This window comes from Drosophila biarmipes, chromosome 2L (assembly GCF_025231255.1).
Source record: "Drosophila biarmipes strain raj3 chromosome 2L, RU_DBia_V1.1, whole genome shotgun sequence".
Lineage (NCBI taxonomy): Eukaryota > Metazoa > Arthropoda > Insecta > Diptera > Drosophilidae > Drosophila > Drosophila biarmipes.
The window spans coordinates 20,756,686-20,782,223 of record NC_066612.1 but is presented as its reverse complement, the minus strand read 5'-3'; the positions used below and the strand labels follow the sequence as shown (position 1 = coordinate 20,782,223).

General features: G+C 39.5%; 2 protein-coding genes across 2 annotated transcripts; both read left to right on the top strand.

Moving 5' to 3' along the window:
* Positions 1 to 1,000: 1,000 nt before the first annotated feature.
* Positions 1,001 to 25,064, top strand: LOC108033520 (uncharacterized). The gene is made up of 3 exons (XM_017107861.3): positions 1,001 to 1,635; positions 24,638 to 24,747; positions 24,803 to 25,064. Exons 2-3 carry the CDS (start codon positions 24,651 to 24,653, stop codon positions 25,006 to 25,008), a joined length of 303 nt encoding a protein of 100 aa, XP_016963350.1. The 5' UTR covers positions 1,001 to 1,635; positions 24,638 to 24,650; the 3' UTR covers positions 25,009 to 25,064.
* LOC108033519 (uncharacterized) lies at positions 24,843 to 25,538 on the top strand. The gene is made up of 3 exons (XM_017107860.3): positions 24,843 to 24,990; positions 25,102 to 25,215; positions 25,273 to 25,538. Exons 2-3 carry the CDS (start codon positions 25,131 to 25,133, stop codon positions 25,437 to 25,439), a joined length of 252 nt encoding a protein of 83 aa, XP_016963349.1. The 5' UTR covers positions 24,843 to 24,990; positions 25,102 to 25,130; the 3' UTR covers positions 25,440 to 25,538.

Sequence of the window (25,538 nt, the reverse complement as noted above, 5' to 3'; positions counted from 1 at the left end):
GCCAGGACGGCGAATGCAGCTGCACTGGGAGGCAGGACTAGGGGATAAGGGACCAGGGACGAGGATAGGGTCTGGCAACCACAATGTTGGCTAATTACTCAACGATGCTCATTAAGAGCGCTGAATTTTCACTTTTCAACGCTTTCCACCTCGCCGCCATCGCAGTAGTGCACTAATGAAGATTTATGAAGGCCAAGCGACGCCTGCGCTGGGAATTTGTGTTCTTTAAACTTTAACTGCCCCAGACATTGTGCGCTGTGTTGTTGATGAAAGTTTAATGCATTTTTTAGGTCCTGCGCTAATTGTATGGCAAACTGCAATGAATTATGCATTTGCCGGCAGTGTGTATTCCCCATTGTCTTCATCGCAAACTTTAATCAAGTTCTGCATATCCAATCGAAGCGAAGACGGAGTCCAAAAAGGAAATAAATACAAAAACAGACACAGGAAAAAGCGGACAGTGCTAGGAGCAGGAAAGACGGAAAATATTTGTACAATTTTCCTCATCTTTTTGAACTATGCTTTGGTATTTATGAAATTTTAAAAAGAACTGACCATATTACAGATGGACTTAAAACCCATTGCGGAATTTGTAAAAACATAAAAGCAAGGATCTGAAAGTCATAAATTTCTTAATCTTTGAATTCTATTTTAACAATAAAATTTAAACACCAAAATATATTTTTTCTATGTACACAAATACATAAATAAACCGAAGGACAAACAAAAACACCCAGAGTCCAGCATAATTCAAATTCAAATAAGCCAAGAGCAAGATCCCCAGCGTGGCAAACGTTGTGTTAAATTTTTATTTAATTTTACTATCTTGTAAAAAACTGAAAATATTTGTAAACTATGATTGTATGTTTTTAACAAATTTAACCGAACTGACACAGATTACAGCTGGGGTTAAAATTCAATGCGGAATTTGTTAAAAGATAACAGCAAGGAACTGAAAATCATACTTTTTTTAATCTTTGAATTACATTTCAACAGTACAATTCAACCTCAAAATATGTTTTTTCTATGTACACAAAAACAAATAAACAAAAACACCCTTAATTCAGCATAATTCGAATTCAAATAAGCCAAGAACGAGAACCCCCAGCGTGGCAAACTTTGTGTTACATTTTTATTTAATTTCACTATCTGGTAGCTGGCGGCCAAGTGGAACTTGCAGCTCGAAGCCTGTCTTTCTGTGCTGCGCGTGCTGCTAAAAAATGCGCCGGCAAAAGCAATTTGATAGCTGCGCGGAATACGTAAAAAACAATACACCCAACCGAAACAGCCCTCCAGTCAAGAAAAAAATGTTCTGAAATTACAAAAAAAAAGAAAAGGAAAAAGGGAAAATGAAAACCCACTGCTAACCGTTCGCAGTTTCTCCTCCTTGTGTATGTGTGTTCTGTACTTGTGGCAGCTAATTTTCATTATTCTTTCAAAATGCAATCAAGAAATGTTGCTCTAGCCGGGCTGCACCATCTCCGGCAGGAAGGGAGGAGGAGCAGCCCCTGGCACAAGGAAAAAGGATCAGGAGCGCGGAGTCCTCCAGGAGGGCTGTTACGGCCAAAGGCCCTCCGGAGAATTTCTGGCTGTTTCTGATGCGTTGGTTAGGCGAATCGGACAACAGGCTTCCAGGTAAGTGACTAGTGTCTTGAATAACTCGCAGTACATGAGGAGGGATTAGAATGGAAAAGAATCAAGTGAAGGTAAAATGGTAAATGGTATTTTATCCTAGCTTGTGCCGAACCTACAGAAACATCAAATTTTTAAAGGGTTAAATTGAGTTTCATCATTTATCTTTTTCATAAAAAATGAAACACAGCTGTCAGATCATTTTAATAACTTATCATAATATCAAGAGTTTCTTGTACAAGTTATAGAGACTTTTTTTAAAATGCATTGCGTGTACTTTTAATCTTAAGTAATTAAATTTCATTTCTGGCTTATCCAAGAATCGCCTGTTTAGATTTCAAATTCCTTATGCAAAAGCTCTATCAATTTTATTCCATCGTCCACAACACAAATAGCTTGTTAAGCTGATTATATTTTATTATCCCCACCCCTAATAAATGTATTTCTTTTGCTGAGTAAAACCAATCCAATTAGAGTTTTTATGGCTTCTTTCACTTCTTCTTCATCCTCGGTTTACTCAAGGGGCTTTCAGCCAGCTCGAAAACACAATTTGACAATCAATCAATATGCAAACGCCACATGCATATTCTTTGTTCGGTACTTTTTCCACAAACTGCAGTGTAAGTCAAAGGCTAACAATGCGGTAAATGCAACAATGGATCCACTTCATTTATATTTATAAGAAAAATGATGGTGCAGGCACCCAGTATGCCCCTCTAGCCAAATGGGAAACCGCTGAGGTAGCCAAACATTAAATGTTATTAAATGCAGAGCACGCGGTGGGCGAAACTAAACACAATGGCCAAAAACTTTCGATGGTTTCAAACTTGTACCACAACATATTACTAATAGATGGCTAAGTCAGAGGTTAGATTGGCAGGTTAAAAGGAAACAGGAAGTCGACTAGAATGATAATCTCAAATGATAATCAAAATAATGTCATTATGTTAGCACATCAACGTTAAATATTTTATTGCTTTGAAATAAAACTAAAGAATGATAATGATCATAGATAAGCTAGCAAGAAAATAAAGAAGGATCTAAATTGGATAAACCAACTTTGATATATAAATTAAAATGTATAATATCCGAGGCAAAAGACATGGATAAATAAAATCAGTGCATTTTAGTATACCCATCACTACCCTGCCCCGAAACCTCAAATTTTGGTACTTGTTCCCTGCAAAATTCACTTCAGGAGAGAATAGTAACCACAACAATCACGAGACTTGAAACTTGACGCTGCGAAGGGAACCGGGAATGGGTTCCGGATTGGGATAAGGCCTAGGTCTAGTAACGAGGCCCATTCAATGTAGGGAGACCGGCGCCGGGAATTGTGTCAGCCGCATACAAGTGCACACACAGAGGTCTGCCGAACATGGCCCGAAAAGCTAACTAATTTAAACGGCACCATTGTGCACCATAACCCAAAAACAATGGCGGCAAAAACGGAAGCGCCGCCCAGCAAAGTCGGCGATAGAGGCCACCCACCCGATGCTTCGTCCTCGAAAAGTGGGCCTGAGTGTGTGTCTGCATTCGGCGTATTAATGCCACTTCAAAGTTTTTCCCTTCCCGACCCCCAAACTCCGATCCCCGCTGAATTATCAAAATTTACAACAATGCGAAGCGGCTGTGGCAGCAGCAGCAGTTTGCTATCAGCAGTGGGGCCGCATTGAAATATGGCCAAAACAGTGGAAAAGTACCTGCGGGCATTTTATAGATAATACCCATTTGGCCACATATGCAGCGGTGCAGACGCGAGTGGAGGTGGCGAGGACTCGGTGGGTGGGCGCCGAGACAAGGCGAACATTTTCCAAGAAAATGCAACGCAAACGCCGCTGAAAGCAGCCAATTTTATATCTTGTGCATATTGTCAAACTTCTCAAGGGTTGCATGCACTTAAATAAAAATCCCATAGTGACAAATGCATTTTGGATCTAAATACATAGTGAAGTTTTTTGAGTTTTCAAACCTTTTAAAACTGATGTCTAAAAGTATCAGTAAAATATGTAACGTTGACTTTTATAGATTTTTTTAATTTTTTTAATTTTAAGTGGGGCACAAGATGGTAATTCTTGAAACCGTTTTCCATTGTGCATGACTTCTCCCACTCGTAGCCAAAGCCAAACAAGGTGTGGGACTTTGGGGAAGGAAGCCGAGACAAGAAAAGGAACATGCGGAGGGTCTAGGAGGGCAGCAGTGGGTTCGAGCGATGCATTTGTCTGATTTGCATAGTTTGCGGCTGCCGTTGCTGTTGCTCTTGCATTTATAATGTTGCCAATGTGGCAAATATGCAGCGAAAACAAAAAGCCACCGCGCATGCAGCTTTTGTGGGTTGCAACGGGAAACAAACATCGCCGAACATGACGACCTCGCCTTGCCCCCTCCTGCTGTACTGACTTTTTCCTGCTGCTGCATTTTAAACAGAATCCGTGGCTTTTTCGCGCTGACAGCAGTTACATACATTCATATTACGCACACGCAATCGGTGCTTGTTCCCACAAAATATGAATAAAACTGCCGCGGTTCTGCGAGACAAGTTATGGACAAACATATTATTTTTAACAAGGATTAAGGAACCCTCTTTAAGTTTTGTTATGGAAGAAGTATATTATAATTGATGATCTTTTTCCAATGATGTTCCAAAATGATGTTCCCCATGAAACAACAAAAACGGACAAAACGGAATATAGTTTAATTTTAGCAAGTTCAGGGATAAACTTAAAAATAGTTTTATTTGCATGCTTATATAAAAAAATATAATTTAATTGAAATAAAAGTCTTAAATAATGTACATTTTTTGTTTTTGTCCTATTACAAAATAGTAAACAAAAGCTTTAGCCTTTTGACGTGTACACAGACTTTTAGAATAATATACCATACCTAAATAAAAGCTGTAAAGGATTCCGTAAGTTTATTTAACATCCCGCGGTTTTTAAGCAAACCTATTTTGTAATTTATTCTTTCCCAATTATTTGTGAAATTGTGCAAGCAAATAAAGCGGGAAAACCTACAATGAAAACGCTTAACCCACAAGTATTTTGAAAATTTAACATTTATAGAATCTTTTACACGTAAATGGTCTACCTTACGCTGCCTAAGCCAAGAAAAAGGCAAAATGATTCAGCACCGCAAACTCATTTCCTTCTCAAAATATTTTCGCAGTCCTGTGAGTTCAGCTGGGGCCAAGTCGCTGCCCACAGGAGCTGTCGCCTGCTTTTGATGAGTTTGGCTTGCAGCCACGCCCACAGGGACCAGCCGCCCCCATGCATTTTCTCCGAGGGTACGTGTGTGTGGGCGTTGCAGCGTGTTGGCTTGGCATGCAAAGCCCGAGAAAAGTGCCAAAACTAACGAAGATTAAGCGTGGCCAAGTGGCACGTGCTGACCTCAAGGAGAGTTGTGAAATATTTTACGTGCTCGCCATTGGCTGGCCATTGATTTATGCCACTCGAATGGAGCTTCAAAGTGTCAATAGCTGACCCCCGACCCCACGAACCCTAGGCCCTTGGCTCGGTTGCATTTTAGCCAAATTGCTTGCGATGCTGAGACGCTGAGGGCGAAGCAGAAGGAGCCGAAAAAGCGGTTGAAGCAGCGCTTTGGCAGTTGCTTCCGGTGTTGTTAAGTGCGCACATGGTTGGCACTTAAAAATAATATAATAGCCCCAGCTCGAGTAAACTTTGTAACTAAATACGAGCGCCCCTTCTCGTGCTTATGCCATGCACTTGAACACACTCAAGCGGCTATATACCATACAGAAGTGTAAGCGGGCACAAAGGTCTACAGAAGGGTATATAAAACTGTAATTCCATTAAAGTCCATTACATGAAATGCCCTTCACGAAAACTTTCACACAGACATCGGCGAAATAGAGTTCGGTTCTCTGGTGTCGACTGTAAAGTGTCCCTTATTTTAAGAGTTTTATAAGACTAAAAATCATTGTTCTTGTTATGTTAAGCAGTTCCTTTAAAATCTTGTTTAATTGGTAATTGATTCAGAATCCTGTAAGTTGAAAGCCATAAATATATAATGAATTTTTTAGTGCAGTACAAAGCTACTTTGCTTTAAAGTTCATTAAGGTGAAATCCACTAAGTTGCACGTATAATTTTAAGTTTTCTTCCACTCAATATACCCTTTAAGGCTTAAAATTCAGGGCACCAAGAGGAGCTCAAGCAACTGCTAAATCGAGCCAACTGCATCTGCAAGTTGAAAGAAATTCGCCCTTTCAGTCGGAGTTTTTGCTGCTGTAGCTTTTGTAGCGGCTGCTGCTGTTGCCAGTTGTCCTTGGGCAGCAGCATAGCATTTCAGCATTGAAAATAATAACTTAAGTAATGTCATTAGCCGACCAAAATGGATTAGTTGATGCAGCTACCGGATTGCCGTAGTACTCTATTTTGAGCACTTTTTCATTGGGATTCTGTCGTCATCGCTTAATGTGAATTTTGTTTAAGGTCCTGCGGTGAGGGAAATCAAAAATAGATTGTACAGTTTAACGTATTTGACTTGCTGTGGCATTTCGGTTTAAGCCGGCCATAAATTTGGGGATTGCCAATGGCAATCTATGCCATACATATGCGTGCGTGATTACAAATTCCTGTTGGGAAAAGGAAAATTGCCAGCGAATCAAATCGAGAATGCATTGGATGCGAAAAACCGCATTGATGAAGTTCTCGTTGGGTTTTGCGGTTTTCCCCCAATGCTTCACTCATAATGAATAGCTGCTGGTGTTCCTGTTTTTGTTTTTGTGTGTGCTGTTCTTGTTTTACTGCCTTTGCTGCATTGGAAAACAACAAGCCTGTTGCTGACATCGACTGCAGACGTACACACACAAGACCGGTGTGTACCCCCACACAGGTGCACAGGAAAACAAAATTGAGGATACCATTACTAAATTTCTGCAGGGTTTTTTTTTGTTTAAAAAATAAACGTTTGGGTATTCGATTTACCTTGATAATAGTATTTAATCACTTTCTATTGATTCCTGAACTTATGACGGGTTTTATAGGAATAACACTTTACAAAATATAGATTCTTCTTATCATGTTGACCTAACAATATGTATTATTCTCAGTTTAGGCGGGAAAGTGAAGTAATATTTTTTTCTGTGTGCGTTCCTTTGCCGCCTGCTGTGCACAAATTCTTTTAGCATACTTTCCCGGGCACTTATGCAATAAGCGTGAAGATTGTGTGATGAATGACGGTTGGAGCTAACCCCTCTTCTTAGATCCGAAAGCGCCCCCTACGATATCAGCGCCGCCAACTGTGACGTTGTGCATCACAGCGGGTGTGTGGCAATCGATTGTCTGTATATTTTCGATTATCCACTTCAGGCTGAATGCCTTTCTAATGAGAATGCAGACCATCGAGCGACCTAATAATTATCTTGTAGCAGGGCAAGCTGCCGAGCTACCCAATAAACAACTGCGGGCCCGTATCATGTGTTTACAATCCGAACAGCTGGCCTTTCCCCTCATCACATCACCACATCTCAGCGTGTAAAAAATTCAAGCACGAGCTTATGAAATATTTGACGCCATGTGCTCGGTGTCGTCCCTCGCTTTTTACGACATGCCAATGATGGCCGCCATAAAAAGTCATAAGAGGTACAAAAAAGTCTTGCAAAATGGCGACAAGAAGGAAACCAAGTTGCACATCCACATTTAAATCTCCTTCCTTAGCTTGGCTTCCGCTTTTTTCTTTTAATACCTCAAATTTTATATCGCTTTAAATCAAAACTTTATCGATAAGTACTGGTGGCTGCCACAAAACAAAAATATTGATTTAGAACACCTTTTAATGACATAATGGTATTTTAGAAGCCTTAAGGAAATACAATGTTTTTTCTATTGCTCAAATTCGTTAAATACAACACTTTCTTGAATAAACCTTTGTGCATTTAGTAATATGTAGTAAGTGGATATTGATATTTGCATCCAGTGCAGTTTCTTGAAAAGGTGTCGCTTTTAAAGCTAAGAAATCTTACTATTTAACTTCAAAGCTAGAGGTTCGTTTTATGATTTTTGGATTGGCATTCTCCCCTTTAATTTTTTACGGCTAACTGCCTCTCTCGTTAAATCTACCCCAGAGAGTAAAGGGATAGGCAAAATATGTCTGCTTGGATAGTTATTGCTGAGATTCCTGTCCGGAAACCGCCACGCAGCGCAAAATTGCGCAACTTCCGCCCGAGACTTGTCAACCTAAAAGTGTCAGGCGACCAGACTTCGGTCCCTGGTCGCCTATGTCTCCAACGGCCGCCTGATTTATTGCACTTTAAATTTCCGAAATTTTTTCGTTGCATGTCGTTTATCTTCATTGCGTATGCCAAAAACTAAAGCACAAAATTTCTGCCCACGGCCCATAAATATAAAGCAAGAAAATATGCATATTATAGAGTGGTGTGTTTGAGCGCAGACAAATCCTTATCAAGCTCTGGACTTGTAATTTTCTAAAAGCTTACTTCAGAGTTTTGCATATTTTGCATAGAAAATGCATCAACAAAGCACGGAGTGGGAAAGATATTCAGGGCCAGACACTGAGCTGTCGTTGCATTTGTTCTCTGTCGGTCCCTGTCCGGTTTTTCTTTTGAAGCTCAACGTGAGTATGATCCACCTTGATGAGATACATTGCATGGCTTATTTTGGTTAGATTGCACCTTAAACAGCTCTCTTAAGCCTAGGGAAATTTTGTATTTATTTTAGAAGTTGTTGCTAAACACATTTATATCGAAATTCAATGTATATATGAAATGGATTTTAAAATGAATTTAATGGAAGCCTGATACTTTTGTTCAATAGTAAGCCTTCTTAATTTCCAAATATTTTTGGCAATAAATAAGCACTGCTCGAAAATAATTCATACGAATATTGAGTCACTGCATTCCGCAGATTGACCGTGCCCTGTCTATTTAATGAAATTTGAGTGATTCAAATTTAATCTTCTCTGGACATGCCATTTTTGGGGTTGCCCAAAGCTAGGACAGCGAAAAAAAAATATCAGCAATTTGCTAAATGCACTTTATGGAGTGGGCCAACTTTCTGGCACGTCACATGCAGAACGGATTACTCATCCGCCCCGTAAACGGAAACACGAAATGTGCTTCAGTGTTTGCTGTGTTTTTCGAACGCGACTACACCTTTTTCGAAGCTCAAACGAAGCGCGAAAAACGCCACTAAATCTTGAGCGCCAATAATTCAATAATTTTACGCTTAAATCATAGCAAATTAACCCATTTCCGGCGTAGACAGCGCCACATAAATTATGCCGCGCGACGTGCGATTTGAGACGGCTAAGAAGGCGGTGGTGATGGGTACGGTGCTCCTCAGTCTCCTGCTTGGACGTTGTATGAGCTCAAAAAGTTATTTTCTGGGGCCCTTTACCGGCGTTTGGCTGGGGTATTTTAGAACTTAAGAAGTAGATATCTAAACTTAAATTTTCTTAGGAACATTCATAATTTTTTTCCACAAACTATTATCTTACCAAAGACTCCTAACATAATGTCGATCCTGACACTAATGTAGTTTCACATTTTTTTCTCCAATACAAGATTATTAAAGTCTTTTTAACAGTGATTAAAAGAACTCCTTTCTTATATTTTAACAAAAACTTATATTACGAAAACTTTTCTCTATCGTTACAATAAAGTTTATTTTAATTGAACACAGTTATTATTACTGGTCTTTGTAATATTTTTAGCATATTTCTTACCCGTTTACCTCAGGGGTACTCAGCAGTCTGCTCCCTAATTTGGCTCGTTATGAAAAAATGGAAGCTTGTTTTAAAGGGTTGGGCTGACGCTTATCTCTTGGCCCCAAAAAGTGGCCAGTCGCGTGGAGTCAAGTCGAGCTCCTTGGTGGATTGCCAGGTGTGAGTCAGTTGATAGTCGTAGCAGTGGTTGCAAAAAGAAAAAGCGGAAAGAACCAAAACTTGCTACAAGCAGTCGCGTGAGCGTGAAAATGGTTTTTCGTTTCGCTGTCGCCCACGCCCCCAGCCGACGAGCACCAGCCTTTTCCTTACCGGAATTTTCAGGGCTGTGGGCTGTGGGCTGTGGGCGATGGGCGTTGGCTTTGTGTTGCGCTTCGCCGAAGACAAGCTGACAAATGCTGAAACGTATCGTATGCCATCTATCATCGTGCATTAGAGCAACGTCCGTCTGGCTGTCCGCCTGTCCTGCTGTCCGCTTGTCCGTCCGCCCGGCTTTCTCTTTCTCGGTTAGTTGGCAGCAAGTTAAGTGCCCGTTCAATGGCCAGTTTGGGCCACGTTTTATGTTACAATGTTAATTTCCTCCTTGGGCTCTGGTCTAGACTCTGCTGAAAACTGATTGCTGCCTCCACTTAGTCGAGGGGTTAGCTTAGGGCTTATTTGAGTGGGAGGAGGTTGAGAGGGGTGCACTGTATGAGTGCTGGAGATTTATGCGCCAGCGGGGCAATCATGTGGAATGCATGTTAATTATAGTACGTCGAACGAGCCGAACCGAAATGAAACGAAATGAAGCGAGGAAACACGGCAAAAAATGTGTCACAGGGATCATACTGACATCGTAAAACCAAAAATATTATTTTTATTTTAGATTTGTCAAAGGGAAGATAATGCAAATTTAAATACAATAATAATGCCTAAAATAAAGTATTTATCTTTGAGCTACACAAAAAGCTGAGTTAAATAAAGTTGTGCCATAATGAGCAGAAAACTAACTTGAAACATTTTTGTTATCCATTTCTGTTTTAAATATTAATAATAGTAAAGTGGGATAAGGGAAAAAGTAATAATTTAAAAAGGTTACTTAAACGTCCAATAAATGTGTATGTGTGTGTAAAATTTGATACTAACAAATAGCTAATTGAGTGGGTTAGTTTTTCGCAGTGCAGGGCAACTGAAGCAAGTGAGTCATGTGGGCCTCGATCTGGATGTTGTTGCAAATCAATTTGATGTTATTAGTTAATAATTAGAAGCCGGGACGGCAGCAGTCGCATCAACGGCGTCGCGCACTTAACCAGGCAGCCTGGGGTTAATGCATGCGACGTGTTTGAACTGTAAATGAGCTGGAAATGTCAGATGGAGGGCGTTGCGCTCCTCACCTGCGAGCCCACAGGGCGCTCCGCTCCCGGTCCCGGCCCCGGGCCCGCATCGAGTTTAAATCGCTGGCAGTTTGTGGTTCTTATTTATGAGTGGAAAATGTCTGCGAATAATGCCACTTAATGAATAACTCAGCAACAGACGAGGCAATTTACAGGGGCACAACTACGTCCGTATTGGCAATAATTTGACAATATTTCCGCACGTGCCCAACATCCGAGTCGGCCACCCCCAAAAAAGCCCACCCATCGATCTGGGCTTTCACGCAGCCAATTGGCCGGAAATGTTGCTGCGGCATAATTTGTCAATTGTGCGTGTTGATTTCTGAATTAGCTAATTTGGATTTTAGTTATTAGATGCTGATTACGTGTGTTTCTCCCTGTTAGTGCGCACAGTTCTCCACTCGTTTGCCCGTGCGTGTGCCACCTCCTCTGCGCCAAATGAGCTTTATAATTATTTTTTAACTATCACAGTTTGTCGATAGTCCCCAACCGATGAGCTGCTTATTTCTGCGGCTGCGGCTTGTACTGTTTTAGAACTCCAAACGCATTTGCTATTTATTGTTTTTTCCCGGAATTTTGATCTAGCGTAAGCGTGGCAGACATATCTGTTTTGTAATATATGTTTATATGTACTGAATGCCTCGGCTTTAGCCTTCAAAACGTTTAATTAAAAATGTTTAGGATTTTGGCATTAGTAAATTGCATTTGTTGCATTTATGGTAATGCGCGCGTTGTCGTTCCAGCTCTAATTAATGACAAATTATTCTCTAATGTACAAATTTAGGGGGCTTAAATATTGTTTAGTTTATTAACACATTTCTTCTGGCCTTGTGTATAATTATTATCCCCAAACTAGAATGGATTTTCCCTCTCTGAATAGTTATTATTTTTTCGGCTTATAATTTATTTTGGAAATATTTCGCAATTCCGGAAATTAATGTTTAATAAGCGCTTAACTGAGGGGCATATTTTCGGTGGTAGATAAAGAATAAGTATCTTGAAAATATTATTTGAATGATCCTACTTATTCAAATATTCAGTATTTTATTGAGGCTTAAATATTTCTTTCTTATTAGGCTAGTTTTAAAGATTATAATATTTCCCTAACATAATAGATGTTATAAATTTTTAGGAAGGTAAGGTTATTGTAAGACTTGTAAAGTTTGTAATAATAATATTAAGTTTGAACTATATACTTTCAACCTAAGAACTAAGTTAGTCCCTTGCCCACTCGGTAAATACTTAGAATAATCTTAACACTAAACTGTTCCCACTATTAAAAGTCCCATTGCTAGTTCAAAATCGACTACTTTGGACTCTTATACACGTGGGGCTTAGCCCCTAAAAGCTCTCGCTCTATTAAGCCAAATACTCTCATCATATTATACAATATGAGATAATATTGTGGGAGTAAAAGCTTCTCGAGCAAAGCTGCAGGAGAAAACGCCTGTGTTGATGTGGGAACTTGCCTTACCAGAAACAGCTGACGACTGGCCAAACCCTTAAATGAATTGGAGTGCTTAAGCTATCTAACCTTTCAAAAGTAGCGAATTTCCTTCACCATACTCTTGCTTTAAATGCTGCAAAATAAATATTTGACGTCTTCTGAAGGTAGATCCTTTCTGGGAACACTCGGACTTCCGTTGAACACAGGTAAGCGGAAGCGTTGGCTCCTATGCCTTACACTTGAAACGCATAGCTCTGAGACAAATATAAAAATCCCTATTCTCGATAAATAACTTTATTCAGGGAATGTGCAAGGATTGCAATTTTTGTGGAGTGATATGGATGGAATCACCCTAAGTATTACTATCTATTACAGGGAGAAAGTTAAGAGAAAGAAAGCAGACGAGCTAAAGGAAAAAAGTCAAGAGCAGCGACGAGAGTAAGGAGTTGAGAGGTCTGGTTTAACTAAGACGTACTTGTGTGGAAAGGAAATCGGCGAATAAACTATTATATCTATGTTACGTAATTCCTAAGAAAAAACACAAATGTATTAATTTTTAAAATCGTTTATATGAGCATGTTACTGTGCTTACCTATGTACGTAAAGTGAAGCAGCTTCCGGATGTCTTTATGTCGTTTTTCGGTACTTGAATGTGTTTCCTGCCTCAGCTTACCCTTTACAGGCGAATTATTACCAAAAGCATTTTATACTAAAATAAGTTGCTTTTAGATATCATAAGCATTTAATAGTGACACAATGGTGGTCTGGGCGACAAGCAGAAACTAATAGCGGTGCAACGCATTTCAGTGGGCCTGCGAGCGTATTATTGGCTTTAAGAGATAAGATGAAAATAAACTACTTTTAGTGGGACGTATCTGTGAGAGGCACTCTTGCACAGGCACACATGCAAATGAAAAACACATTGCACCGCCACCAACCGCAAATGGACTAAAACCATGCCCAAAGGGGGCGGATGGCAAAGTGCGAGTGGTGGCGGGCTTGCCAAAGAGGCATCCGCAACATCCTCGGCGCCGTTTCTGTAGTTTTCACTGTCTGTCACAAGACAATTTGTGCGCGCAAAACACAAAATAATACACATTTATATACACATACAGAGCAAGAAAAGTAATATGGCAAATGGCCAAAACGTTATTAGATTTCAAATCTTTTAATTTGTGTTATTAGGTTTAAAGATCCATATGTACGGGTAATGCGTTTTCAAAACTACTCTTATTTTAATTTATTTTTATTTTTCAGTCGAGTTTTTCTCCGTGTCGCAATGCACATACATATTTATAGGGACACTCGCACAAATAAGCATATGCATGGCACAGTTGTTCAGCTGCTGCCTGGCATCAGACTCGGGGGACGCTGTTTCTCCGCCTTTGGCTTGGCTCGCATCGCGTATACGTAACGCAGCCAACTACAATACGTCTAGGATCTGCGATACACACGCGGCTATATCGCCACGAGGATGCCAACACACACATCTGCACGCTGCACTGTAGAGATTTCAAGTGAATAACTTGTGCGGGTAAACATTTTAGATTTTGATAAATTGCAACTTATACGTTCTCTGTATAAATAAAAGATTTACGTAAATCGCCTGGTAAATGGCTGTGAAGAAAATGTGCGCGGTGTCTTCACTTCCCCATCGCCTCCCCTTTCAGATCCTGCTGTTGCCTGGTATCGGGCCTGGGAGTGTGTGTATGTGCGCATAACAAATGCTTACCAACTTAGCCACTGACTCATCTGGCAACTGAGCCTGGACAGCTTATATCATAGCCACAGGACGGAGAGGGGCGTAGCAAGGTGGTGGGAAGGTAAACCATATCATGAATTTGGCTATAACATTTTTTGCAACCATTTTCATTGTAATTTTCAAGCTGGAAAAGCGACTAAGAAAGGAAAAGCTACTTGGGTGGGCAAAATGTGGCGAGCACAATAAGAATTTAATAAAGCAAGCACTTTGATCTATTTCTGGCTTTACTTACAGAGGCAGAAACACAGAATTTAACAGAAAGAATTTTGCCTAACCATGAACATTTGATGATTGCAGAAAAGAGTTATGTAAGTGCTTATGGAAACACTTTATGAACTGATCATATATACCTTTTAATTAATATTTGTGTACCAAATGTGAGAAAGCTAAAAACCTTTAAAAAGGTTATCTTGAAATATAAAAAACACCAATATGAATTTAAAACGTTGCAGAGACACATACTTTACTCTACTTAAATCGTTTTCTAAATATCAATAGTAAAGAAAAAAGAATTTTGTACTTCCATTTTTAAATCGATAAAATAAGTCTAAAATGGCCCAGAGTCCATTCCGCTAGGCTATCCCTAAGTTGTTGCAGCTTCTAACCCATCTCATCATCATTTATGTGTACACCATGTAGTTAAACCTAGTAGAGTATCCCCAGGGCTTTTCAGGGCCATTGCAACGAGTGCAATCTGCGCCTGCAAGCGTGACTCCGACGCCATTTAATCAACATTAGTGGAACCACAGAACACTGCGTCCTCGTGTATGTGGGAGGGCGGGGAGGAACATACGAGTATACCAAATGGCATATTAATTGCTGTCAGCTTGCCGGTTTTTAACAACATTTTATGTTGCCAGTACCAAATGAACTTGAAAAGGGCTCGCTGCGGGAACGTGTGGGCAGGATCCTGGTCTTATAAATAATGCACTAATGGCCATTTAAGTGATTGGTTTTATTGCTGAGATGTCGAATACAAATTGTGGACGTCACAGCCCACCATTGGATCAAATGTTGCCCAATACTAAACAGATAAATCGCGGGCTCAGAAAGGCAAAATTGCGAAATATATTTTGTATTTAAGATAACCATTGCGCAACTCATTAAACTATCAAGCATAAGCCCCAATTTTATCGCCCGTTTCATCCTAGCAACTCTCTCCACTTCCATTTTTAGGGTCTTCTCAGCTTCTGCCTCATTTCATCATATCGCATTTCAGCATTTCAGCGCTAATGCTGCTGCAACTTTGCTACCATTTAGCGCTAACTGCCATTATTTTCAGTTTTATTTCCGCGCAAGGTCAAAATCCACTACAACAACTATAACTGAAACTCGCGCAAAGCGAGTGGGGCAAAGCACATGGAATATGTTGTCGTTCTATCAAATACCCTCGTATTTTAAGATCCTTTCGAATATAACTTTCGACTTTATCATGTGCAGAGAACCGATCGGATAAGTAATGGAGGAATTTTTGCTTCCTTTTTTTAATAATATGGTCTTCTTCCCCGGTATTTTTTAACAATTCAGAACTTAGAAATACTAATTTTATTTAATAAGAATCGGACTGTTGTTTCATATAGGTGTCATAGGAAGGAATGAAAAAAACTGTAAAAATAATACTTAATATAACTTGGTTTCTTTAGAAGCTAAGGCTGGAAAGATCAGAACACCTAGTAAGGTCGGAAATATTGTCCCCAACAGGACAGCTACCTTTATCCCCAAATTAAAACACCCGCAGCACGGCCAAGAGTATAAAAACTACGGAAAAATGTTATTTACTACACATAAATTACACGGGGTGGTGGGGTGGCTCTGGGCGCTGGGAGGTGGGCGAAATCAAATGGGGCTGGAAGTTGGGCAGCCTCAACAACAAGAAGAACTATCAAACAACTTTTTTCACAGCGTACCGCAGAGCGTTTGTTTAGTGGGCGTGACCTGGTTCTGACTGAAGCTCCGCCAGCGCTGAAATTGGGTGGGTCGGCTGCAGCTCCCGCCGAGGAGGTCGGGGAGGGGTCTCGAGAGGTGCATATGTACATGCTACATTTGACCGCAAAGTAAAACGGTTTTTTGGTTGAGTAAAACGCTGAGAAGCAATTTCGGACCGAAGTTGCAATGAATGCGAACGCTGCCATGAATGACGGACGCTTTGGCAGAACTTTGATGGAACTTTGTGTTCCATTTTGGAGGCCCCCTCGGCCGCCCACCTCCTTTCAAGGTCAACGCATGTCGGAAATCTGAAAACGTGATTGAAAGCGAACAAATAGAATCTATCCGTGAATTTCCCTCACATCTAATGTCACACAGATGTCAAGCGATGCGTGTTCGTTTTGAACATTTCCTCGATATTGCAACTCAACTGAACTGACGTCAAAGGGGATTCGCATCTTGGGGGGATTTTATCCGTAGAAAAGATAATTGGGGATTTCAGATTGTCTGTAGTTACACTTAGAAAATCAATAAACAAAACTAAGAAAATATTCGTAGTTTTGTACTAACAAAAACTTCAATTTATGTTATATAAAAAGGTTTATTTTCGAAAGGCACTTTTTAAAACGAAAAATGAAAAGTTTGGCCAATTTACATAACGGAAATAGTTTTGATTATTTTTCGAGTGCAGCTAAAAAAAATGTTGCCCACTCCTCCTTCGCAATTTTTACTGGGCACTCAAAGTAGTTTTTATTAACAGTTTACTTCCAAATCATTGAGCTGCGACCGCTTAAACTGCAGCTGCACCATCAGCGACCCGGGGACCATAAAAACTTAATTTGATTTCGGCTTAACTACGTGCTAAATGCACTTTTATATCCTGCGATTTTTAGGGAAGGCGTTTGTTTGCCCCTTCCGAGCTGATTCGGCCTAGTTTGGCTGTTGAAAACTTGGCGCAACTATGCAAACAACACTCGTAAATAAGTTCGACGACATTTTTAATTACATTTAGGGAAAAGTTACTTGCCCTGAATGGGCCCTGGCTTTGCTGCCGGCGGTTCAAGATCGATCGATACGCAATGCCAGCCATAAATAAGCAATGCCAACGGCAACGAACGGCAACGAGAAACTTAATTTCAAAATAATTTCTCCGGTCGACGATGCTGGGCAAAAGTTTTCGCTTAGCCAAAAGTTTTCGACTCTGTCTCAGTTGGTGTTGACTTGGTCCGCTTCTTCGCGGACTGCTTATGTTTTGTTTATAGTTGCTGAAGCCGTGCACTAAATATTAATAGTTTTATGTTGTTAAAAGCGCTAATGAAATGCACTTGCCTCTGCCGGCCAGGTGAAAGTTTTCACGGCATATTAATAGCTGATTCTGCGGAGGCGGTGACCTGGCCAAAAACAGCTTCACTCGAGGACACGACCGAAACGAAGGACGCAGAACTGAATATCTGGAAAATTTTCAGCGCGCTTCGTGTCCGCACACTCCACTCCAATCGTCTCCCCGCGTTACTGTGCCCTCTGACCTCCGACCTGCGCCCGGCAAGTGGCATGGCATTAGATTTTTCAGCAAGAATTTGCAGCGTTTGTGTATTTTTGCCAGCCCTTCTCGTGGGTATACGTATGTGTACGTGTACTCCAAAACAAATGTGCGGCATATTGGGACTTTAATATTTTTGGGATATTTCCATACGCTTGCTGACCGGCAAGGAACATTTAATATTTCAACCGGAATCGAAGGAGAAAAAGTGTTTTGTAAATAAACTGAGACCAAACTGGGTCATGTAGCACAAAAATTCAAACAACATTGTTGGCATCTGTGCAGGAATTCAATTATATATATGTATATACTGAAAAAATGTTACTACAGTAAATGGCTAAATAGAAATTATTTTCGTTTTTTTAACCCAATTGCACATTTGTGGTACAAAAATCTCTTCAACCTAAAAAAAGAACACACAGACATAAAATGGGCAGACAATATTTATTTTCAATATTATATGTAAGGAAGTCAAGTGTTTTTTAGATTCTGTTACATTCTTAGGATATATATAGATACACACGCTTAACTCAAAGACACCAATTACAGTATGCTTCTTGTATCTTATTCTTCAATAAAGAAAATTTCTAGACATTCTGAGTATTATTGAAAATTCGAGTAGACTACAACATCAATTTTACACTTATCCTAAAACAGATAAATCTATTAAATAATAAGCATATTATTTCTCAACACTACCTATAAGATGATCAGAAATTCGAGTCCTCCTCAGGGGAAATAATATATTGTCCCCTTAGAGCTCAGTTCCTTTCTATTCCGCTCCGTTCGGTTTCTGTGGGTGTTTCCCATTGCGTTTTGCGAACAAATTCAATTGCAGCACGTGTCGTTTGGCCATGTACACAAAGATATGTGAGTGCTTGTCTGTTATATATATTTAGCACCGATATGTGCACAGAGAAAGTAGGTTGATATGAAGAAGAATTGCTTCAAATATATGTGGCTTTACTCAGGTATATAAAAAACAAATTAATAATATCTAGATAATAATGAAAAGTCTGAAAACGTCCAAAAGAAGTAAGAAATGAAAAAGGACACTCATACAAAAATTTTTACTTATGTCCAATTTATTTCAAGCATACAAAACACTAATGAACATATATAGTTAATTGTTGACGACAAAGGTAATATATCTTGATATGGTCAATGACCATTGGTCAAACACGGCTTGGATATATGTACATTTATTATCAAATCAAGAAAGAACGATTTAGTCGACGGCCTAGACTATTGGATACCCGTTACTCAGCTAAAGGTATTGCGAGACAGATCGAGATATGCATGCAACAAATCGTGTGAATTCCAGAAGTCACATTTTGTTTTCTTTTTACTTTTTATTGAGTGATCCGATCAGAACAAAGTTCCAATTTTCAAAATATGGCGATAGAGTGGGTTTCGAACTCTGCTCAACGATCTCAAAAGCCAACTTTCTAACTGCACAGATGGACGGACATAGCTGGTTCAACTGGGCTACTGATCTACATATCTTTTAAGTCTAGGAGAAAAGGTGAAACCCTTTAAATGTCTAAAAATTACCTTGTAGATAACTTTAAAACTATTTTACCGAGTTTTATTTGGGTCTGGAATATTTTGCTTAGTGTATGCGTAAGCCCTTGGAGTGTGTGGCTATGTTAAAAGCAACTGACGCCAGCAGTTTTGGGCACTGGACAGCTCCGCCCACTTTATCGAGTTTATATTTGTGCGGAAGAAATGTCGCTGGAGTGCAAAAAATGCAAGGCACAACAAACTTGTTTGTCAACCTTCCAGGGGGTGGCAGTGGGCGCTTGAAGTGTGGAGATGGGGAGGCGTTCGAGGGTGGTCTGAAGTGTTGGCAGAGACCCTCACGTAGTTGTCTGTGGCCACGAAAAAGTTGCATAAAGTCAACAACTTTCAGTGGTTTAGTGATGTGAAAGTTGCTAAGCTCGAAATGTAGCTCTTGTCTCCACACTTCCCCCGCTTCCACAAGAAGGTCAATTACTCGAGGAACTTGAGTTAAAAGGCGTGAGAATACACAAACTGGACAAGGGAGAAATGGACAGATAACTTTGGCCAACAAACTTGCGAGATTTTCCTAAAAGATGGCAACACTTTGGATACATTATTAAATTTGGCTCAACTGGCCCGAAAGTGCTGGCAAAATGATTAAATTTTCGTCCCTCAAGCGAGCGCAAAACTGACAGTTTAATTGTATTTCCATTGCATCTAATCCATTGTGATGGGTGGCCAACCGAAGCTGTCTGGCCAATATCAATCAAAAGCGGTTCGCGCAAAACGCCATAAAACTCGGCAGCTTATCAACGGCAAAAATGGGGAAAATAGAATAGAAAAACTACACAATCAGCAAAATTAGCGCAATTTGCGCCACAATTGCAATGGCGAAGGGCTGCAATTTATTTAAATACGTACAACGGCATGTGCAGCCGTCGGCGGACCAGTCCCTCGTCAAAGTTAACAGTGTTGGCCATGGCAACAGAGCAGTACACACACCCACGAACAATTGAACGGGTGCGCGGTTTGGGCGAAATAAAATTTAATGCCATCAACAGGCGTGGGAAGGAGCGGGGTGGCGAACATGTTTGCGGCGCATAAACAAGAATTGTTGCCACAGAGCGCCGGGTAACACGCTAAACCATTAACTAAACAGCGAAAATAAAACAAAAGCAGCCGGGAGAGTGCAACCGAGTGAAAAGTCGCCAGGTGGATGCCCTTAGGCAGCAGTGGTTGTTGGACCCCTTCGAAGGATAACAAATAATATAGTTACATCTAACTAGTAATTAAAAATTATTTAGACAAAATTCATATTCAGAACACAACTAAACTTTGTGTCGTTAAGACAGTATTTTATTATTTAAAATGTTTTCAATAACGATACTAAGAATTTCAAGACAATTTCTCATCTATATGCTAAAGTGCCAGTAATAGAAAAATTATACTTTATTAACTCTGGGAGGACAAACTATATTAATAGTAATATATAAAATTCAGATGTATAATACTACTAAGCGACGGTCTGTGGCATTTAACAATTGCTGATGTGCACAGTTTATTTTACGTTGGTTTTAGATAGCTAATAAGTCATAAATTAAATGAAAAACATTAATTAAATCAGTTTAATGCTAATAATTTAAAAGGCTGACCACCAGACTGCCGTCTAATTTAGTTGTAGCCCAATGGGGATCTAGCCAATGCCCATCCCCAAAATCAATTAAAACGGAAAGCTCTGCCGTGTTACAGAATATTGCACTGGAATTTCTGGGGGAGGATGAGGCGCCAGGATGCACTCACACCCACGCATGGCAGGAGCAATAAAAATGGCTGTAACCGAAAAATAGCGGCACTTAATAAAATAAGCGTGTGGCAGGCCCACACAAACACGCATACATATGGCAGTTCGGTTGGCAGTACGGTTCCGTGGTTCAACCCACATGCTGTCAATGCATAAAACAATTTTCCACGGAAATTGCAGTAATTAACTTTAGTACCTGCTTGAGTGACATTGTGAAGCCGGCGTGTATGTGTGTGCGGCTGGTGTAGGCCAAAAACAGGATGCGCGCTGAAGTGTGTTTGCATGTCTGTTTGTCCCTGTCTATCCCCGCTTCCTATGCACGCGAAAAATCGTTAAATGTTTATGGGGCGCAGCCTTGTAATTTTTTTGTAAAATTTATTGTAAATACAAATTGTTCTAAAAAAAAAAAATAAAAAAAGTATGAAAAGGTATAAAAAGGCATACTGTTTTTAAAAAATAGTGATAGTCACTAGAAAAATAAACAAAAATATTGTAGGTTAATACTAAACTGTTATTATACCACTTACTCGTAGAGTAAAAGGGTATACTAAATTCGTTAGAAAGTATGTAGCAGGTAAAAGAAAGCGTTTCCGACCCCAGAAATTATGTATATTCTTGATCAGGATCACTCGCCGGGTCGATCTAGCCATGTCTGTTTGTCCGTCCGTCCGTATCAACGCTGATATCTCGGAAACTATAAGAGCTAGAACAGTTAAGCTTGGCATGTAGATTCCTTGGATCCTACGCAGCGCAGGTTTGTTTCAGCGGGGTGCCACGCCCACACTAACGCCCACAATCGGCAAAAATCTGTAACGCGTACATGATAGAACAAAAATTTTAACTAATTTTAATTTTAACATTTCTTGCAGTGTCGTTAGCTCGCTTCCCATGTTTTTCTAATTCAATTAAAATTGGCATCTACAGCAGCCAAACCGGCCAGCAACAACAAGCATCCGGGGGTTGCGATGGCGACTCATTAGGACGTCTGCATATGCAATTGAACTCACACGAACACACACTAAATCCCCGAAACGCACACCACCCCTCCTCCCGTGTAAGCATATGTTTACGCTTGTATTGGTGTTAATGTTAACTGTCACTGCATTTGCCTGCAGCCTTTTTGGCTTTGACCACCCCACCCACCCCGAATTTTCAGCTGGGCTGACTGCTCTTGTTGTTTGTTATGTAACTGTACAAACATGTCAAGCCAGCATTAGAGCGTGCATGTGTGCGTCCACCCGCGAGAGTGTGTGTCCATGTGGGAGTCCTGAAGGTTGCGTTTTTGTGTTTGCGCCAGTATGGGTGAGCTGCCCTGATCGCCAGGCTTTATAATTAATTCTGCAAAAAATCCAGCATATTGTGACAGTAATTCTACCGACGCTCTCAAAAGATCTGATTTAGTAAAAAATATATATTCAAAGAACGAAGTACATTCATTTGTTTTAATACTCAGAAAAGTAATTTTCTTCAATCAAATCATTAGGCCTTTATTGTTAATTAATGTGTTGCTTCTAATTATCTATCCGAATAGGACATTTTCAGCAGATGTAATTTGTGTTTAAATAATTTTATGTTATTTAAAGCTAAAGATTTTGTTAATTACATTGTTAAAGCTTGAGAGTTTAAATGCTTCATATAGATTCCATTAGTGGCCATGAATGTGCTTTTTATACCCTTGCAGAGGGTATAATGATTTCAGTCAGAAGTTTGCAACGCAGTGAAGGAGACGTTTCCGACCCCATAAGGTATATATATTCTTGATCAGCGTCACAAGACGAGTCGATTTGTCCGTCTGTCCGTCCGTCTGTCCGTCCGTTTCTACGCAAACTAGTCTCTCAGTTTTAAAGCTATCGGGCTGAAACTTTCCCAAAAGTCTTCTTTCTATTGCAGGTAATAGATAAGTCGGAACCAGCAGGATCGGAAAACTGTATCTTATAGCTCCCATAGGAACTATCGGGGAAAAAATTAAAAAGAAATTATACCTTCGGTGTTTTTTAACATATAACCTTCTAAGCTTGGATATAACATTTTTAAATTAGTTCTGAATTTCGAATTTAATTTTATTAAAATCGGAGGACTATATCATATAGCTCCCATAGGAACAATCGAAAAATTAGAGGTAAAATAATATTGAGAAATTATATCTTCGGTGTTTTTTAACTTATAACCTCTTACGCTTGGAAATACGAATTTTTATTTGGCTTTGAATTTCGAATTAATTTTTATCAAAATCGGACGACTATATCATATAGCTGCCATAAGAACGATCGGAAAATTAATAGGAAAATATGAAATAAAAATTATATCTTTCGTGTTTTTTAACATATAACCTTATGAGCAAGGGTATACAAACTTCGGCTTGCCGAAGTTAACTTCCTTTCTTGCTTTTGATAATTTTGTTTCAGTGAACTTTGAATTGATTCAATTGATTCATCCCTATTCAAATGGAAGCGCAGGATAAATTTAGTTTCGATATTTTTGGAGAAATTCTTGCCTTATTTTATTTACAGCTTTTGGGATTAACGTAGCTTGCCTATTGCCTCACATTGGCCTTAATAATGCACAAAAAGACTCATTATATGTAGGATAAGTGGAGAACAATATGCGTTGCGGTTTTTGTGTCTTATTAACATATATAAATTATGGTATATTTGATATACACATAATAAAGTGACCCATGGCACATGTCAAAACAAATAAGTAATGTAATCTTACAATACGTTTAAACTTAATTGTCAACCCGAATGCTAATCACATGGAAAACCAAACGAATGCTTTCACAGATATTAACTGATTTTCAGGCTTCTATTTGTGGCCTAAATTTCAGTCCAACTGAGTGACTGAGCAATTAAAGCCACACATATAATTTTCGAATTACGAGTCCACAGAATAATAAATTATAAGCAGCAATTTATTCAAGCATGCATAATAAGCCCACGCACACAAAGTTTCTTTTGCTTGAGTTATTGTCAAAATTATCCCCAATGTCTCTTGCATAATTGTATAGAATTTTAGTTTGGGATTTGCCCGCTTCGCCCACCCATAATCCTGGCTAAGTCCCGAAAGTTCATTTTAATCACCCATTCAAGAAGTGTTTATAGTGCTGCGTGTGTGTGTTCTTTTGATTAATGGAGATTAATAAAGGGGAAATTGTTACCGATCTGTAAAAGGTTAGTCTGATGTGGCTTGAACATGATTGGGCTTGACAGTTTATTTGCTTGAGTAGACTTTCTGAAATTTTATAGCCAATGATATGATTTAATTAGGCGATTTGTGCACACTGGAGCATGCCGGCAAACTAACTCAAACAAAAAGCTTACCCTTTTTATTCAGCCATATATTTAGATGTGCCATACTTTCGCTCGGTGAAATTTCTTTCGCAATTTATATGCTAGTAATTTTGAGAATGATTTTTCATTGCTCAATAGGGGTGTTCGTCCCAGAATTCATACTGAGCGTATAATTGAAATATCGTGACTCGGCGTTGCGTTCATATATAAAATTTTATTAAAACGCAGAGAACCAGAAGAGCGAGCACAATGTGAAAACTAGACGCTGGGGCCATTATAACATCGCTTAAAATTTATGACAGCACTTGCGGCATTTCGCTATGAATTTTATTTATTTATTTCGCCGCCTCTTTGCCCAGTGCTCCATTTCCAAACTTTGCGTGCCGGCAATAAGATTAAATTGCCATTGTTGCCTTGGAAATGCTTCGACAAATGCCAACTGTTCTGCGTAAAGATACGTTGACACACAGGCAGTCGAAAGTCGGATCCCTAACAGCAAAAATATACCCCTGCGAACAGTTGGTGCTTCCTTATTAGAATGTTTTTCTATATTTGTTGAAGTGTTTCTTTAATTTAAAGTTCATGCAAATCATGCAGAAAATGTGATACATTTTACGCCAATTTAATGGAAACACAATGGTTGGCTTACATTCTTATTATTTAGCGTCTTTCCGGTAATGGTCGTCGTGTTCAAAGAAATGAAGCTCCTCATCTGGCTTTCACTTTTATTGGCATGCGATGGGTTTAAAGTTACGGAGGACAACATAATAACTGGTTAGTTTCTTGACTTTACGTTTTTTATAAATTATTTTATAGCCAAATTTTTCAGAACTGTGCTTCAAGCCGCAATCTGGACCGGCATGCCAGAAAATGAAAACATTTTATTGGAACGAAAAAAGCAAGAACTGTTCGATGTCCAGCTATTTATTGCAGCCTTGCGGATTCTTCCACAAACTCGAAACGTGCAATACAATATGCTCCAAGAAATCATGGACTTTACCTGACTTAGAAAAATATGTTAGCAAGTTACCTTGAAATATATATTTGTATTAGAATGTAAAAGCTTCGTTTTTAAACGAAGTTAAAAGTTATATACTACCATGGCAAATTCATTAATTTTGCTTCTAGCCATATTTTCAGTTCAGTTAGCAGTCAACATGAAGGGATGCATATTTTTCGTAGTGCTGTCACTATATAACCTGTCCATTGGTACCGCGGTTGTTCAGAGCCCAATCTACGCTAGTAAGTAAATTATACAAGCATTTTGAAAGGTTTAAAAACACTGTCACATTGGGGCAGTTCTGTGCAAGCGAACAGGAGGATCAATAACTTGTTATCAAGACAACACCTGGGGCTTTAATGAGAAGACTCGTACATGCTATCGTGTACGAAAGGCTCAAGGACCATGCGGCTTTTTCGATGGTAAAAAGGGTTGCGAGGACTTTTGCATCAAAGGAAAGGGATAATTCAGCGTAATACTGTCCTGATATGTGAATTAAATTAATGGTTTTACGTGTCTAATATACCATTAAATATATTTGAAGAAATATCTGAAGCCATGAAAA